This window comes from Phodopus roborovskii, unplaced genomic scaffold (assembly GCF_943737965.1).
Source record: "Phodopus roborovskii unplaced genomic scaffold, PHOROB, whole genome shotgun sequence".
NCBI classification, from domain to species: domain Eukaryota; kingdom Metazoa; phylum Chordata; class Mammalia; order Rodentia; family Cricetidae; genus Phodopus; species Phodopus roborovskii.
Genome location: NW_026126567.1, coordinates 12,535,477 through 12,554,282, shown reverse-complemented (window position 1 = coordinate 12,554,282; position 18,806 = coordinate 12,535,477). Strand labels below are relative to the sequence as shown.

At 42.8% G+C, this 18,806-nt stretch overlaps 1 protein-coding gene across 1 annotated transcript in view; it reads left to right on the top strand.

The window, feature by feature from the left end:
* Window positions 1-17,709, top strand: part of Fam91a1 (family with sequence similarity 91 member A1) — a 38,316-nt gene extending 20,607 nt beyond the window's left edge. The window contains exons 17-24 of the mRNA XM_051202629.1: window positions 188-322; window positions 521-634; window positions 4,671-4,743; window positions 5,469-5,618; window positions 8,526-8,630; window positions 9,126-9,249; window positions 13,142-13,211; window positions 14,741-17,709. Of these exons, the coding sequence (XP_051058586.1) occupies window positions 188-322; window positions 521-634; window positions 4,671-4,743; window positions 5,469-5,618; window positions 8,526-8,630; window positions 9,126-9,249; window positions 13,142-13,211; window positions 14,741-14,926 (957 nt within the window). The 3' untranslated portion in view covers window positions 14,927-17,709. The remainder of the gene's footprint in view (window positions 1-187; window positions 323-520; window positions 635-4,670; window positions 4,744-5,468; window positions 5,619-8,525; window positions 8,631-9,125; window positions 9,250-13,141; window positions 13,212-14,740) is intronic.
* Window positions 17,710-18,806: the final 1,097 nt, after the last annotated feature.

Here is an 18,806-nt window from a genome sequence, read left to right as displayed (position 1 = left end):
CTGCAGTGATACACAGTGTGAAGATAAAACTATTTTACTGCATTAATTACCGTTATCTTCATAAGGATAATAGCAATTAAAATGTGTATGAAGCATTTGCTACTTAGAAGATTATACTTGGTCACTTGTGAAACTTGACTCTTTAGATAAGTATTACAGCTTTATCTTACCTATTTTATGGTTATAGCATATTGGACCAGCTATCCCAGAAGTGAGTTCTGTCTGGTTTAAATTGTATATTTACCATGTCACTGGGCAAGGACCACCATCTCTCTTATTGTCCAAAGGTACAAGACTTCGGAAACTTCCAGATATATTCCAGGTATGTGTGTGAGGTTTTTTTCCTCTCATGTTCCATTCTGTTCTGCTGAGGATTGAACCCATGGCCTCATGCATGTTGGGCAAGCATGCATGTGAGCTATTTAAGGGAAAATATAAATTGCTGGGCAGTATTACATCATTTTCTTAATTTCCCCCTCTTTCAAAGTGCCATTTCCTGTGTTATTCATCTTTCCATTAGGGCTATGATCGGCTACTTATAACCTCTTGGGGCCATGATCCAGGGGTAGTTCCTACGTCAAATGTGCTCACGATGCTGAATGATGCTTTAACACACTCTGCAGTGCTAATTCAGGTATGTTTCGTCTCATTCTCAGCACAGTGAGTTTAGGTTTCTATCACTTGTCCTTTTAGCACTGACCTCGTGAGCTGACCTGGAGTCAGATGACTCACTTCACAGCTGAGTTGTAAGGACTCGGGTGGCAGCACCATTTTTGTGGGAGTAGCAGAGAAAAGTGGACGGGGAATTTGGACCCATTCTTTAGTTAGAGTCTTATGCAACAGTTTTTTGTTTTTTTAAAAATAGCATTCTGATCTGTAATTCATGTGGTATAATTAATCAGTTTAAATTGTACAATTCAGTGGATTTTAGTTTAGGTACAGATTTGTGTAGCTCTCAACAACTCAACTTTAGGATGTTTTTATTTGCTCAGAAATGAGCCCTATTCTGTTCATCTGTCTTTCCCTCTTCCTATCCTTCCTAGACTTATATAACATCACTGTCTCTACATTTGCATAGCTTGTTCTGGACTATATATATATATGGCCCACAATGTCCTGGATTTTGGACATGTTGGAGATCAGACAGTTGAAAATATTCTGAAATTCAAATGAGAGGCTGCAGGAGAGCAATGACTGACGTGTCAGCCTCAGCATGTGGGTGGTAGTTGGATCCTTGAGAAAATGATATTAGTCAGGGAAAACGTGTGGTAGGGATAGTGATGGGAGGTGACAAACGCTGAGCTGTGCTGGACATGGACTTAAGTGAGACTGTCCAAATCCACATCTTGGTTCCACTCCTGATGGCCATCTCAGACAAGGTAAATGCTCTTTGAATTCCAGTGTCTCAGCTGTCTGTTGGAGATAATAGAAACCCCTGTCTTTCTCAGGTTGTTGAAGACATTGGCTGAGATGGATAATTGGCATAAGGTGCTTTGCACTGTGCCTGACACAGGGCAGTCTGTGAGGATGTCATGTGTGGTGATGAGGTGAGGCAGCTGTGGGCATTGCTTCCTCTTTTGTTACTGTTGTGAGTTACCACTCACTTTACCTGTAAAGTGAGGATGATTGCCAAGGTCCCGTCTACATGTAATAGTTAATAAGTCAGGGCAAATAATGGGTATTGTGTTGTTTTTGTTTTAGTATCATACAATATGAATAGGAAAGGATAGGTTTATTAGTTACTTTCCTCTTTACTGTAACAAAGTACCTGGCCAAAGCAACCTTAAAAGGTTTGTTTGGGCTCACAGTCTAAGGAAATCCATCACAGAGGGGGAGATGTAGAAACAGGAGGGGGAGGCTGACCACATTGCATGTAGTAGGAGGTGAGTGCTTGTTGTCATGGGATGTGGCTCCCCACCTCTGTTAACCTCCGTCATGTGAGTCCTCACTGGCACGCTCACAAGGTGATGCCCTAGGTCCTGCCAGGCTGGTTATAGAAACTGTCACAAAGCTACAATTTTATTTACAACTTTATAGTTAGGGGCTGAATCACTAATGTCTGTGGAACATTCGAGACATCTGTCAGAAATACATTATGAACTGTCTAAATGAGTATGATTTCATGCTTAGTGATTACACATTGAGTGTGATTTCTTGGATTTCTCAGCCCTTCCCCCTCTTCTCTGCCCACTCAGTGCCTTGTTTCCTCACTCTCTCCCTTTGTGGGTTAATTTTTTGAGGGGAGGTCTTACATAGCCCAGGTGGCCTTGAACTTGATGGGAGCCTCTTTTCTCTGCCTTCCAAATGCTGGGGTTACAGGTATATGCACCTGATCTAGGTTACTTTCCTATTGCTGTGAGAAGACACACTGACCAGAAGCCCCTGGGGGAGATAAGGGTGTCTTGGGTTACACTCCTAGGTCAGGGTTCATTATTGAGGACAGTCAGGACAGAAACAAATCAGGAACCGTAGAGCAACACTGAGTACTGACCTGTCACTCACTGTCCTATGCTCTGTAGGCCTTCTCACGCAGCCCAGACACCCACAGTGGGCTGGACCTGCCTACCCAGTTAGCAGTCAAGATGGTGAATGCCCAAGTCTGCTGGAGGCTGTCCTCATTTGACATTCCTTTTTCCTACGTGACTTTTGTGTTCTGTCAAGTTGATAATAAAAACTAATGAACACAACACCACTCCCAACTACACGAGTATTTCTTCAGTTTAAGTTAACAGGTCTCCTTTAAGGGTAAAAAAATGTATATATCTTAAATACTTAAATCCTCCATTATAATAATACTGGATATATGTGAACATAAAATTGAATTATTCATTGTTCTTATACTCCTGTAAACTCTAGGAACTAAAGAAAAAATTTTGAAACAAATTTAAGTGAAGATTAATGAATATGATAGATGAATAGTGTGTAATGTGAGGGAATGAGGTTTTTAAAATAATAATATTTTTATTCTTTGAGAATCTCATACAATGTTTCTGAACATATTCATCACTTGAATCTTCTCTTAGATCCGTTCCACCTCCCTACCCACCCAACTTCATATGTATTTTCTCTCTTTCTCATTCTCTTATGCTTTCTCTTTCTGTCAAAGTCTTGAGTTCAGCTTGTGGTGCCCAACTACTCCCAGGTATGGATGGGGCCTGCTCCATACAGTGCCATAAGCGAACACTCTCTCCCTCAGCAGCTAGTAAATGCCAGTAGCCCTTCACCTAGGGGTGGGGCTTCAGCCCATTTGCCTCCCTTCCTCTAGTTTGATTGGGTCTCTGCATGTGGTCACCATCGCTGTGGCATCATATGTGCAGCTGCCCTGCTGTGCAAGGAAAACTTTCCTTGAAGTCGTCCACCACCTCTAGCTCTTACCAACCTCTTTTTATCATGCATTCCTGAATCTTGAAGGGAGGGGTATAATGTTATGTCCCATTTAGGGCTGAGCAATCCAAAGTCTTTATTCTCTCACACTGGCCTGTCAAGAGTCTCCGTGTTAGTTGCCGTCCCCTTCAAGAATGTTTCTCTGATGAGGGCTGGGAGATGCATTGATCTGTATGGGCATGGCATTAAGTCATTAGGAGTTGTTTTAATACTAATAATCATTTAACAGAGCAATAGTTCTCTCCTAGGGTCTGTGACCTTCCTGGCCTCTTGGCCACATTAACAGTGCCAAGTATAGGTTCCATTTCATGAAGCAGCCTTAAACCTAATCAGAAAATGGTTGGTTACTCCTAACACTTGTGACACAGTCGTGCCAGGCAGGCCATTGCTGTAGCCCACAGGACTCGCATCTGGTGACGGTGTTTGGTGCAGAGCACTCTTCAGCACCTTGAAGGGGAGAGCTGAGGCTCCTTGTCTGCACCCACTTGCTTTCTCAGCGCTGTCTGTGATGCGAGCAAGTGGTGTCCTCGGCTCTAGGGTCTCGCTGTCAGTCTCTGGAGAGTAACCAAGAGTGTTGGCAGTAACTGGTTATGCTTGGGGTGTGTGGGACTTCATTAGCCAACAACTGAGAAAGAAGTCACTCATCCCCAACAGAGGAAGTGAGTTTCCGAAGTCAGTCTACACAGTTCAGAGACAAAGGCGCACAGGGCTAAGTCGCTTTCCTTTTAATCCTCTCTACCTAGGTGCTAATCCTTATCTTTCAAATAAGGTGGTCCGTTCTAGCTTCAGCTGTGGCCTCTCTGCAGATGCAAGCTAGATGGCCCTGTGCTTCTTTGTTGATTGGACATTCAAATGACATTATAGAGTTCTGTTTTGCAGCTGAGATGAAAATATATACTGTAATTTATTAACTAGTCCTCTGTCGTGAGGCATTTTGGTGGCTTCTGGTTAATTATTAGCAGGTGTCTTTGAAAGCATACGCTTTACCTGTATGAGTTTGAGTATTGTGTCCCAGTTAGATTCATTGCCTTCCTTTTTTCCTCAGAACTACTTCAGTCCTCACTTGGCTCAGGCCTGTGTGTTTTGCTTATTAGTCAGCCTTCTTATTTCTTTTTCTTTTCATATGTTCAATTTGAAAAATGTTGTCCAAGAAGTTAATAAATGTGTAGGTTTCCTTGCTGGAAAAAAAAATACAGAATTGTCAAAGACATTTTGATGATAATATTGTAGAACGTGTCATGGGAATGTTGGTTTCTCATACACCTTGCATTTCTTTCTGTTTGTAGGGACATGGTTTGCATGGGGTAGGAGAAATTGTCCATATACCATTTCCATTTGATGAAGCAGAGCTACAAGGAGGTACCTTTTGAATTCTATCCATTTGACTTTATCATTAGTCCTGTGAATAATTGGTGGAAAATGACAGGAAGTGAGTTCTTAAAATTTTCTGTGTTTTTACCACTTTGCTGTTGAAAGAGGCGGCAGAAGGTAGTTTTCGGTTGTGTGACTCTCTGCCAATGAACTGTTAGAGCCTGTTAGAACCTTTGAAACAGTGTCATGGGCCTTAGAGATGATGGGAGTAAGCTTGTATTCTAGATGGAAGACTTCTACCTGTGGAGCATTTTAGTTTCCTTATTGCTGGGAGAGGACAGTCACCTGGAATGATCCATGCTGAGAGAGTGTAACACATTCTTCTTCAGAGTACTCAAAGCACAGTTTGTGATGTGTGTGCACTTGGTTCCGTGTGTGTGTGTGTGTGTGCGTGCGTGCGTGCGTGCGTGCGTGCGTGTGCATGTGTGTGTGTGCATGCGCAGATGACATTGCTCCCTAACCTCTGGTTCTTTCCGAATTCTAAGTTTTGAAGATGCCAGACCCTGAGAGCAGGATCTCTCTCTTTACAAGACCTGATTAATGGGAGTGTGTGGGTTATTTATAAAGAAGGTCTGTCTTCTTCCATTTGTTCATTGGAGTTAGTCTCACTTAGTATGCAAAAGTAGTTCAAAAACCGTAAAATACACATCAGTTTTTGTTGCTGTGTTCTACATTGAAACTTGATTAATGTGTAGTTACTGTCCTGTCCCTAGCATTTACCCGTGCCAGCATGGGCGTCCACACAGCATTGCAGACCCTGAGGGACAAAGTGGACTTGCAGCATTTCTGTGGCTATGTCACCATGTTGAATGCTTCTAGCCAGCCAGCAAATAGAAAGCTCAGTGACGCTTCTGATGAGAGAGGTGAGTCACAGTTTGTGCTCTCTGGTTAAGCTAGCCGGGTTTGAGTCTAGCATAGTCGTTATGTGTAAACCACAGCAAAACTCAGTGGAAATGTTGAGTTACTTAATGGTTTTCATGAAGAGATGTAAGACCTTGGGTGGGATCCAGAACTGCTGTTGGCTCAGCCTTTTGCCATTGCATTTATGTTCATAGGCTTTGAATCAAATTAGCTTTAGGGAGTGATGACTTCAAAACATTTCCAAAATAGGCTTACTAATTTACAGATTTCATGAAGTAAACTTTGGAAATGACTCTTAACATTCATTTATTCCCCCTCCTTTCTTTTTAAGAACAAATTATTTTTATTTTACGTATGCATGTATATGTTTGCCTCGACCTGCGAGACTTCAACCTAGAACTCAAAAATCCAAGAAGGGGATGAGGGGGTCAAGAGACGTGGGGAAATTGACCACAAGACAGGGTTCTGATGAAGCGGCAAACTTTATTTTTCTACCCGGAGCTTATGTAGTCAGCAGAGCAAGGATGAAGGAAAGAAGAATAGTTGAGGACCAGAATATAGAAAATCACAAAGAATGGATGTTGACATGGGTGGAAAGATCAGGAGTTATGAGAACAAGGAAGGTTACCATGGTGATGGGGCTAGTGGTATATGCTAGACTGATCTTGCTAAAGAGGGCTGGTTACTGAATCATCAAACCTTTGTGTAAATAACTCAAGGCTCTAAATGTGCAGCCAAGAGAAAGCCAGAGTTCAGCCAAGGGCCGTTCCATAACATCATAGATCCAGCCTCAGTTTCCAACATATTCCCCCTTTCTTATTAGTATGCAGCTAAAATTTTACATCAGAGTGGGACAGTGGCCTGGCCCCTTATTGGCCTAGACAAGCGATAGGGACTTTTTACCGGAACCCCTTTTAGCAACCTCTTGGGGCTGCCTCAAGAGTGGGGCCGTCCGATGTTCTTTTTGCGGGGGACGAGGGTATAGAACGTCAACCTCGATGCATGTAGGCATGTTCCTCAGAAGGCAAGGCCTTCCTGCAGCACCATCCAGGTCTGCACCTCTGAAGCTGGAGAAGGGGTATAGGGCTAGTTCTGTTTCGGGGGAACAGCCCAAGCCTATTGGCTAGTGTGGGATTTGGGTCATTCTCCTCTGAGGCCAGTTTATGGTAGTGAACCTGTATAGGCCATGTGGCAGACTCTACTTGCTGTTTGATAAAGGCTACTAATTTATGAAAGGCCCATGGGCCAAAGGAGACCAAAAGCAGGAGTCCTATAAGAGGCCCAAGCAGGGAAGGGTGCAAAGTACTCAACCAGGGAGATGTAGAGAACCAATTTTGGTACCAGGATTCCTGTCGTTCTCAAGCCTTTTGGTGTTTTTCTAATCCTCTAACCCTTGCCATACTGTACACTATAGTTGGGTGCCTGGGGAAGCCAGAAGAGGGTGTTGGTTCCTGTGGAATTGGAGTTAGAGGCAATTGTGAGTCTGTGTAGGTGTTTGGACTCTAACCCTGGTCAGATCCTGATAGTTGGCATTTTTCTTGTGAATATGTACGAGTTCATCTACCTCTCTCTCCAGCCCCTCTTTTTTAGTTCTTACTTTAGTTTGGATCTCGATACCTTAAAGCACATGGACAACCATTTCCAGTGTCACCTCCCTTCCTCTAGATTGTCCTGGCGTCCATAGAAGAACAGCTCTTGTTTAGCATTTGATTCTGTCTACATGGTGGTGTGTGTAGCTTTGCTTGCCATGGTGCCAGCTCTGATCCACCAACTCTGAGAGTGTCAAGTGACTGTCACTGGTTGACTGTAGCTCATGATCCTTTCAGCTTGAAACCTAAGAAACTTTGGTCAGTAGTCAGCCAGTGGATTGGTTTGGCTCCTTTGACTTTTGGGAGTAGTACACTTCTTTAAGTCATTTATTCCACAGATGTTTAAACAGCAACTAACGTTTTAAGTCCTGGAAACATTTAATTTTTCAAGTTCAGTTTTAGTCCAAAGAGTAAAACCTCAGTAGAGAAGATAAAAGTCTGCCTGGACTGAGGAGTTAAAGGCTGAGAGGGGTGGGGACTCCTTGGAGTATGCATGGGAGACAGATGAGGCTGTCCTAACCTGAGAGCCATGGGGAATGCATCTGAAAGAAGGCACAGTGTGAACCGAGCTTTGGAAGTGAGAGGTTAGTTAGTCAAGGAGTTGGCTGATTGGAATTAGAAAGCAGAAAATAGTGTGGCTCATTTTAGCCAAAAGAAAGTAGTTGTTGGTGAACAGGCGAGCACAGAAGGTGGCTGGGGGTGGGGGTGGGGTCTCATGTTGCTGGGAGATAGAAGGTTCAGGAAAGAATTTTGAAGACTACTAAGACTGCAATGCATATTTCCATGGACGTGGGAATGGCTTTAGGAATGACGGAAGTGAAGTCTGAACTTGTGTTCTGCTTCATGGCTTTAGATGTTTTTTTTGGTCATGGTTGACTTTGACCTTGGAAATTTTATACACATGGTAAGATACTTAGTATTGATGAGTTTCAGGAGCATTGCTGGGTATCAGTTGCATCCTTTTCACATTCACAAACTTAACCTCTGGATATTTGTCACATGTCTACTACTTTAAGCCAAAGACATCTGTTAACCTGCTTACTAGTTTTTAAATTATTTAATGAGAAGGGAGGAAGAGTAAATGGCATAGATGTGCAGCCTAATAACATTTGGCCACAGCTTTCCATAGTTGTGTGGCTGACTGTGGAGAGCTGTTGTATTTTGGACTGCCCTTAACAGATCTTTTCATTTTACTTTTTTATTGATAATTGATTTTTCTGTTATCATTGTTTCTCAAAGTCCTCTTTGTGCTAAGACTTATTGATGACTTCTGCTGGGTACTAGAATCCTCTTAGTGTCTTATAACCTTTAAATTATTAGGCGAGCCTGATTTGGCTTCTGGTTCAGACGTAAATGGGAGTACAGAGTCATTTGAAATGGTCATTGAGGAAGCAACCACAGATTCAGCAATAAAACAAAACTCCGGTAAGATGTTAAAAATCTTTTGCAATTTTATTAGATTCCTTTCTGGGGCTTAACTTTTCTGTTAAGCTATTTGCACGTTGTCTTATTGTTTATAGTGGAATTTTGTGTTAATATGATTCTTCTAAGAAGCATGTTCATGAACTTAGAATAATTACCATAAGAAGTTATAGCCGAGAGTAATGACCTCAGTTTCATTATTTGAATGATAAATACTTGATTCATTTTATCATCTTGCAGATGATACCCTTTTTTGAGCAAATGATTACCTGGAGCATTTAATGAAAAGCTATGTGTTTTTCTCCAGACTTATGTCCATAATCAAAAGACATGCCCTTCCACTTTGAGATATTTTGAACCTGTTTGAGTCTTTCCCTGGTTGAACTCACTAGTGAGTTCCACAAGGGTGGGAGGGCTCTAGGGGTTCAGTTTGGAAGACCTTGCTGCTAGTATAGGATATGTAAGTATATAATTTCAAGCTGTGTGTGTTCTTTTCAGGGGCCACAGCAGAAGCAGATTGGGTTCCTCTTGAGCTGTGTTTTGGAATTCCTTTGTTCAGTTCTGAATTAAACCGGAAAGTATGTCAGAAAATAGCTACACATGGCCTTTGCAGAAGAGAGAGGTAAGGGCTATGTTCATCATCTCATTTTTTAACTTGTCATCAATGTTGCTTTATATACGTCTTTGTAAATTCACACATTATCTTAGGGTTCCTATTTCTGGGAAGAGACACCATGACTATGGTAACTCATACAGAGGAAAACAAGTAATTGGGGTTGGCTTAGTCCATTATCATCATGGTGGGCCATGAGGGTGTGCAGGCAGGCATGATGCTGGAGAAGGAGTTGGGAGTTCTACATCTTTCTATGCAGTTAACAGGAACTAGTCTGTCTCACTGGATGGAGCTTGAGAATGGAAGGCCTCAAAGCCTGCCTGCATAGTGACACACTTCCTCCAACAAGGCCACACCTACTCCAGCAAGGCCACATTTAGTCCAACTAAGTTATGTTAGAATTCTGGTGACTTACAAAATTTTTTCCATCTTGTGTACTTCTGGAAATTTATGTTTTGCTTTTCATAGATGACAAGCAGGTTTGACTTCATGGCAGCTATAATCCTTAGGGAGTGGCTGCTCAGAGGCAATGCAGGAAAGAGTTACTGAGCCCATTTGTTACAAAGGGTGGTTTGGAAGAGAGATATCCACAGAGTCCCTTTTGTATAAGCTTAGGAAAACAAAGTTGGCAGCAGATAAGCTTAAATCCTCTGACTTAATAAAGTTTAGCTAGAAAATAGTGTTCAAGTGATAATGTCAACAAACATTCTCTGAGATAGCATGTAAGAATAAAAGTATAAGGACTAGCTTGGGACTGAGATTTGTCCATTACCTTTTCTCCACACTTGCTGCAGCCATAATCTTGGCATGCATCGTTGTTCCTGGGAAGAGAAGCTTCTGTGATTTTAAGGCTGGATGCAACATATGTCTGTGGGTACATTCATAAATATTAAGAGCATCTTGACACTATCAGTTTGCTAAACAGTATCCACTCCTCTCTAAGGCTTATGCTTTCTTCTGCCATGGTTTTTGACCAGATTTATAGCAACAGGGATGCTCTGAAGGTTCAAGGTAAATTGAAGAAGATGATATGAAATATCATCTCCTGGACAAGACACAACCATTGTAATCATAAATGATGGCAGATCATTGTGAATGCCTGAACTGTTTCTCTAGAAGGATGGGCTCATCAGCAATCAAGTATAGATGGAGGACCAGCAGACGGGCCCCACCCTTCACTTCACTGTTGGACTGTTTTCTGCAGGTGCAGTCAGGGAGAGGAAAAGCATTGCCTTCAGTTGTGTTCCAATGGGGGGCCCCCCTAGGCTCCATTGTGTGGTTACAATTCAGTGTTTACACAGATGGCCTTAGGTAAACTGAATGGGTCACCAAAGTCATGAAATTGGGAAAGGAACAGGTAGGGATGAGAGGATTGATAAAAATTGGAAGGAAATGAGTGAGGTGTAGATAGAAAGTAATCAGAATGCAGTGTGTGTGTGTGTGTGTGTGTGTGTGTGTGTGTGTGTGTGTGTGTATTAGAAAAAAATAACTTCAATTTTGGTTAAATATACGCTGCTCCCTGGTACCAACTTCTGTCTTGGTCACTGTTGTATTTGCTGTGAAGATACACCATGACCATGGCATCTCTTATAAAGGAAAGCATTTAAGTAGGGGCTTATTTGAGTTTCAGAGGCCTAGTTCATTGTCCCTATGGCAGGGAGCATGATCACAGCCATAGTGCTGGAGAAGCATTTGGAGCTGCGTTACCCCAGTGACAAACTTTCTCCAAGAAGACCACAAGTTCTAATCCTTCCAAATTGCTTACCACTCTAATTGGTAGTATGAATGTGGGAGGACAGGGCCTAAAAATGAGGTGGACGAAAGTCTCATGCAATAGTCAACCCTATTCAGAGCAGTGGACACTTTGTACTCTGAGGGTTAAGGAGAATCACACAGGTAAAGTTTTCTTAAGTTTAAGCTGTGTACAATCATAAAGACAAGCTGCATGTGGAAAAACATGTTTTTCCATAGAGGCATGACTTCCATCTTCCACACCTGGGAGGGCCACAAAGGCATATTCCAAGAATAGTACTGTGTTTTTGAAGAAACAAAGGTCATAAGACTTTTGTTTGTTTTCTTGGAATTTTCTCATAAGCACTCAGGATTCTGCTTGCATGACTCCTTGGACCGAGACTTCATTCTTGGACCTGGTTCTGACAAAAATAATGCCACTCCCTGGTGACAAAGCATTCAAATATATGAACCTATGGGGTCATCCTTATTCAAACCACACACTCCACTCCCTGGCCCCCATAGGCTTGTAGCCAAAGCATAATGCAAAAATGTGTTCAGTCATCTTCAGAAGTTCCCATAGTTTATCACAGTCTCAGCAGTCTCTAAGACTCATGGGAGTTTCTTACCCATAATCCTGTACAATACAAAAGCAGATCATATACTTCCATAATACAATGGCACAGAATATACATTATCATCCCCAAATGGGTGGAAAGGGTAGTAATGAGAAAATACTGGGCCAAAGCAAGACCAGAAACCACCAGGGCAAACTCCACGCTCTACATAGATTGCCATGTCTGATGTCAAAGCACTCTTTGGACCGCCAATTTCTTTTGACTTTAGCCATGGCTGAAGTGTCAAGTTCTGCTGTTTGGTGAGCTAGAAGTTGGCCTCCTTGTTCAATTACATTTGCATCAGCTTTCTGTTTTTGATGGTTTCCTTCACTGCCTAACCTTTCATTAATTCCTTTTCACAAGTAGGAAGCTTCACTGGGTGGGATCTTGCCCTGAGGTCACCACTAGCTTTATTGCATTTAGCATCTGGCTTTTCTTTAAACCTTTTGTCTCCTTGAGCACTGGGCTTGGCTCCAGTACACTTCCTGGTGCTCCTTTTTCTTCTCAAACTGTACATTTTGTAATTCTCTTTGTCCAGTTTGTTCCCTTTCATTATAGATCTAGGGTTGTTACTAATAACCACACAACACAGCCAAGACTAGGAAATCCCTTCTTTCAATACCATTAATCTGAAACTTCAATTTAGTCTCAGGAAAATTATTAGGACACGCACAAAAGGCAGTTACAATTTTTTTTTTTTAATATCACAAGAATGGTCTCTAGGAACTGCCCCTCTTTTTTTTAATATCACAAGAGTGGTCTCTAGGAACTGCCCCTCTTTTTTAAATATCACAAGAGTGGTCTCTAGGAACTGCCCCTCTGAAGCCCTTTGTGTAGGAAGTCTTAATTTACATTGTACCTAGCACCAGTGTCTTCCATGCTCCGAGTATGGCCCAGTAAGTCATGCTTAAAGCTGTCAATTGCTTTCCTCATCCACAGTTCCAAAGTCCACATTCTGCCAATAAACAGCATGGTCAGATAAGCTCCCTGTTATCAGCTCCTGTCTTTGGTCACCGTTCTATTGCTATAAAGAGACACCATGTCTATGGCATGTCTTGTAAAGGAAAGCATTTAATTGGGGGCTTGCTTACAGTTTCAGAGGTTTAGTTTATTATCATCACATGGTAGCAAGCCATAGTGCTGGAAAAGTAGAGAGCTACAGACAGACAGACAGACAGAGGCTGTCCCACCCCCATTGATACACTTCCACAAGGCCATGCCTCTTAATTCTTCCAACCCTTTCAAATAATGTCACTCCTGGTGACTAAGCAATATGAGCCCGTGGAAGCCATTCCTATTCAAAACACCACATGAGCTTACATTTTAACATAGATTTAAAGTATAATATTTTATTTCAGAGTGGCCTCCTTTTTATATGCTATTAGCCCCTATTGTTAAAACAGGTAAAAAGCATTGCAATTAATTAAAGAATTTTGTTTTATTATGTTGCATATTCAAACATAATTTGAAATGATAAAATTTAACTTGTAAGAGATTACTTTTCACCATTATATTTAATTAAAATATCTTTTCTATCCTTTTTTTTTTTCCAGCCTTCAAAGCCTCTTACATTCCAGTAGAAAACTGTCTCTACAGGTCCTTAACTTTGTTCACTCGTTCCAGGTAACAAACCCAAAAAACAAGCTCTATATACATAGGGCTTTATAATATGTGAAAGGCTCTTTTTTGTTTATTTTTTTTATTTTGACTCTTTCCCAGTAGCAAGATATGTAATCAGCATGACCCAAGGTGTTAACTGACCTGCGCACTTCACAGATCTGGCCTTCCTCGAGAAGGCCTGGGCTCCTTGAGCCAAATAGGCTTGACTGTGTTCCTTGTTGTGTGTCCTGCATGCCAGTGTGGAGGCCAGGCTGGAGTGCTTACTCCTGCAGTACTGACTCACTGCCAGGAGGGGCGTTGTGGAGGTAAAGGCCAATGGTGTGCAGAAAAAAGGGTAGTCTAGACTTTATAGATTCATAAATAAACTTGGAGAATAGAATATTTCAGTTAGAATATCTGATTCAACATATGAAGTCAGTGTTTTGGAGTTTTCATTCATTCATTCATTTATTCAGTACTTAAGTCTGCCCTATGGCAGACCCTTTATCAAGGGTCAAGGAAGCTGATGGGGGAAGGCATTAGTGGAGCGTGTGATGTTGTGCAGACTCAATCTGAAGGAAGTCCCGACTTAAAGATTGGTACAAAACTGGAGCCTGGAGGACAGAAGAGACGCTACGACAGGCAGAATGTGCAGAGGTCTCATGGGGACAAAAGGCAACCAGGGTGGTAGAAACATCCTAAAGGGGGTGTGGCCGCAGGAGGGTGAAGAGGGCAGGGCCTTCCTGCACTTGTGGAGGAGCTTGTGTGTAGCAAATGCCAAGAGCCATGGCTGAAGGCTGGTGAAGGAGAGACTTGTTAGCGTTGGAGAGGTACAGACTAGAGGCAGGTCAGTCAGCTGCCCTATAACCGCCTGAGGAAGCCATGCTGTGGCTGGGCTCTGTCCAGTAGAGACACCTGAAGTTTGCATGTCGTTCTAGTGGAGACTCGTGTGCACGTCATGTCCGTAAATCACAGCTGTACCAGAAGTAGCGTAAAGGATCGACCTGGCAGTCTCAGTGCTGTGCACGCTGTGGAATCCACTCGCCTGGGCTGTGTGGAATCATCGAGGCATGCTCTGAGGATAGACTCAATAGGAACAATGAGGGTGTAGTAGGAAGGAGTCAAGACAGAGTCTCACACTTCCTTTAGCCCGAGGAGTTGAGTGGGAGGCTGGGGAAGAAGGGGTGGGGTGTTGGGCGTGGTGAGTGCGCAGTGCTGGGAAGGCACTCCGGAACCAGGATGAGTGGGGATGCAGGGCTGATCCGGTTCATCTGAGAAGCCTGGGGGTGTGGCATCGTTAGGTTTGGAGTGGTGGCAGCGTTTTTATTGGCTTCTCCAGTTGCTGAGAGCTGGTCTTTTGTCCCATCATCCCGTAGACCATCTGTGATGGTTTCAAAGCACTTTGCTTGTCATTTTTGCACATATCTCTATGTCTCCCATAGGACTTCACATGCTATGAACTTTTCTCTGGTAATCGGGTGCATGTAAGTTCCATCAGCTGTGTCTCCACTGAAACTAAGTGTGAACGAGTTCTCTTGTCCTGGGTCTTTTAGGAAGGTGCTTCCACCCTGGATCTTCACGCAGAGCCCAGCTTTCCCAGTGTGCTTTCCCAGTCGTCCTGCACGGATATGGGAGTTCCACTTCCTGCCAAAAACCTACTGTTTAAAGACGGCATCTTGTCAGAGTGGAGCGGACGCTCGCCTTCCTCCCTTCTCGTTGCTAACCTCCACTTGCAATAATAGTTTGATTACACCGTTTATTGCTCACACGTTCTGCCTTTTTCTTTCTTGACGTTGGCTTTACAGTGCCAGCTACCAAGAGCGTCCTGCTGCTGCGTCGCGGTCTGTGCGTCACTGTAGGAAGTGCTCAGAGTGTGCCCCGTTTTCCAAAGCTGTGGTGGTGTTGCACATCTCACTGCAGCGCAGCAGCCAGCACTGCGTTTTTACCTTGAGACAATCTGCATTTCTTTTATAAAACTAAGGGTACACTTTATAGGCTTTAGCTGACTGTCAGGGTTATAAGCAGTCACGATGAATATTGCAGTGGTAGTTTTTATATGTTAGTTTCTCAGACATAAACCTGGTTTAATTTTATATTTTGTTATCTACACTAAGGGGATCATAGGAGGTGATGGAACTCTTCCTCCAACAGGTAGTCACGCTAGAAAATGGCCAGCACCCAGCAGTCAGAGGTCTCTACCAGGGCATTAAGGGTTCCTGTGGATGTCTGTAAATTATGTATGCCAAGTGAACATGATTGGGGGAATGTCAGTCACCATAGTTATGTAAACTTAACCTTGATTTATTAAGGTCTTAACTGACTACTCATTGACATCTCATGAGAAGCTTTGGAAAACATTCTATTTTTTAAATGATGTTTGTATGTGGACTTCTGTTGCCACTCAACTTTGGGCTTTATATTTTCATAGAGTCTTTATGGAAAAACTAGAGTTTATTTTCCACTTGTAGTTGAGGCTGTTGCATGTCTCATTTTGTCTTGTAGCTTTACCAGTCAACTGTTAGGACAACTGACTTTGATTTCAAAGCAAGGGTAGTGGTTGGGAACTGCACAGTAGCAGCGCTAGGGCTGTCTTTGGACTCAGCTCCAAGGTAAGGAGAGTCTGCACGCACAGCCCCCGGACCCAAAGGCTAGACACAGCCCTGGGGGAGGGGACAGCGGGGAAAGCACTGGCGGTGTCATGGGCTTCTTGGGGAGTTAGTTCTCTCAGCATCTCAGATGTCAGGGTATTTGGAACCACGCTGACTTTTCAGGTCACCTCCCTTGGGGGTGTGCGGTGTTAGTTCAGCTCCCCTTAGAGGGCAATGGCTTGCTAGTGTGAAACTGACCTAGCTAACAGGTCAGGCTTTAGGCTGTTTGATAGTGGTTGAGCCTAACAGTTTTGCTGATGGCTGTTGTTATTTATACAACTGATATTCATGTATTTAACAAACTTCTGGAAGTATATGCCTTTCTTGAAACCGTTCCAGTGGCCAGCATGGCCTATCTGTAGAGTTGAGTATTGGACCAGGTTCCCTGCAGCACAGTTAGTGCTGTGTTTGGGCAAATGCAGTAATGTTTAGTTTTCTACTTTGTCTCATGTAAGGAGGACTGTGTGTATGTCACGTTTGTCTGTAAAGGAAAAGTACATAGTGATATTAAAATGATTTCTGTAACTGTGAAGCACTCATTAATTCTTCCAATAACTGATACTGTACATTCCTAGTGCTACTGGCTATGTGTGTATGTAACTTTTACAGTTCCAACTGAAAGTTGTATTTCATTTGATCAGGGCTCTTTAATCTCATTTTATTTTGCATTGTTTGAGTTAGCTGTAGGTATTTATCCTTGTATTAGCAGTTGATCGCCAACTCTAATGACATGTACACTAATAAAGAATTGAACAGTTGTAGTTACAATAGTGAGTCCGGTTATTGCTGAGTTTATAGCTTAAAATATGGGAGTGATTTGCTGCTATAATTCCTTTGCAAAACACTGAAGGAACAGATGTAACCTAACCACGATCATGAACTTCAGGGACAGTACTGAGAGGACACGTTTCATATCTGGTTTCTTGTTTGAATGGGGAAGGTGGGGCCTTCGGATTCTCAGCTGATGCCCCGTCTTAGGAGGGACCATTTTGCATCTTTAGAGGAGATGTGAGTGTGCTTTGCTTTGTGAATACGGCCTGTTCCACTCATGTTAGCTCATGCAGAAATGCTTCTGCTAAGTTGCTTAAAAATAAATAAGCATAGACTTTGTTCTTTGCCAAAGAGAATTGAGAGATGTTGTATCTAGGTACTTTGCAAATGTTTAATTCCATTTGGCTTTCCAGCATCTTCATTCTTTCCCTCGCCCTTACTGTAGCTTGACCCATGGCAAGCAAATATTTAGAAACCAAGATAAAAATAGAGCTATTAATATCAAAAAGGGCATACAGGTTAGCAGGGGTCCAGTCTCACCTCATAGCTACAGAAGTGCAGCTTCTGTCAACCAAGAAGTTAGGGTCAGTTGATTCTTAGAACGGTGGTTCTCAACCTGCGGGTCATGACCCCTCAGAGGGGCCAAACGACCCCTTCACAGAGGTCACATATCAGATATTTACAATTCATATCAGCAAAATTACAGTTCTGAAGTAGCAACAAAAATAACTTTATGTTGGGGGTCAGCACAGCATGAGGAACTGTGTTATCGGACCGCACCGCTAGGGAGGCTGAGGACACTGCACTAGAGCTTTTGTTTAAAGTGTGTAGCCAGATGGTTTTGTATTTGTTTGAGGGAAGTGATTTCTCTTACAGCGTGTTCTGTTTCCGCTGCCATTCACATTCATTGTTATGTTCAGGGTTTCAATACACTTGGTATTCAAGGATGTTAAAGTACCAAAACTGTAACTCAGTACAGTGCATTGTTTTCTGTCATGATGTTAATACTATACAATGAAATTGTATAAAGTGTTGTCAATGTGATTATTGACACAAATAACATGTTTACAAATAAACTGTGGTGTTGATCAAGTTGCCATGGAGAGTGTCTAATTTCCTGAGACTTCTGTTGTTAATATTAAAAATCACTTGTGCTTATCAGCCTGACTTTCCTGTACCTATTCAACTAACTCTTAAATTTTGTCCCAATATCAGATTTGCAGAGAAATTGCTAGGCTAGGCCATGGATGTTCGTGTCTCTGTCACTTGGGCAAGGGGAACCTCAGCTGAGAAAGTGCCCCTACCAGACTGGCCTGTGGGCAAGTGTGTGGGAGCATTTTCCTAATTGGTGACTGATGCAGGTAGACCCAGCTCGCCGTGGGCGGTGCCACCCTGGCCTGGAGGCCCTGGCTGCTATGACAACATAGGGGAAGCCAGGGAAGGAAGTCTTACAAGGCGGGAACGGATCCAGAGTTACAGGGTAGTGCTGCCTACTGGCTTGGTCCTTGAAGCTTGCTCAACCTGCTTTCTATACCAAGGACCTGAGAAGGGGGGGGGGGGGAGTGAGCATGATTAACACACACGAAGTCCTCAACTAATACAAATGTTTAAAATTAAAAAGTTCACAGAGAACATAGGCTCCCTGTCTTACTCCAGCCTCTGGTTCAGTTTCCTCCCAGTATCCCAGCTAAATGATGGAGTGATTGGGTTTGGGGTAGTACTTCTTAAAATTAGCTCCTTTGCACTGCTGGACATCTCCCTGCCCTGGCTATGCGAAACCATCTGCCAGTTGCAGATAATCTGTTTCATCTTCATGTCCTGTGGTTTGGGTTACACGCCTCTTAGTTTTATCATGGATTATTTGTTGCTTATCTCTGTGGTTTTAGTGACTCCTTGCCATGAACAGAAATTCATTGTTTTCCAATCAGAAGGCTTCCAGTCTTGTATTTTATTAAGGTGCACACACAAAGTGGAAAGCTCATTCCACTTTGACCATGGTCAGTGTTTAGCCCTCTTGGTTCATGTAGATAAAGCGTATATATTATTTATATATGCATGAGCACACACGCCTAGATCCCCTCCCAACAGATAAGGTAAAGCCTGGATGCCATGCAGTCCATTCCGTAATTTACTGAATTACTGGAAGCATAGTTCCTACAGCTAGGAATGACACATGTACCCACCGAACCACCGCTGCTGA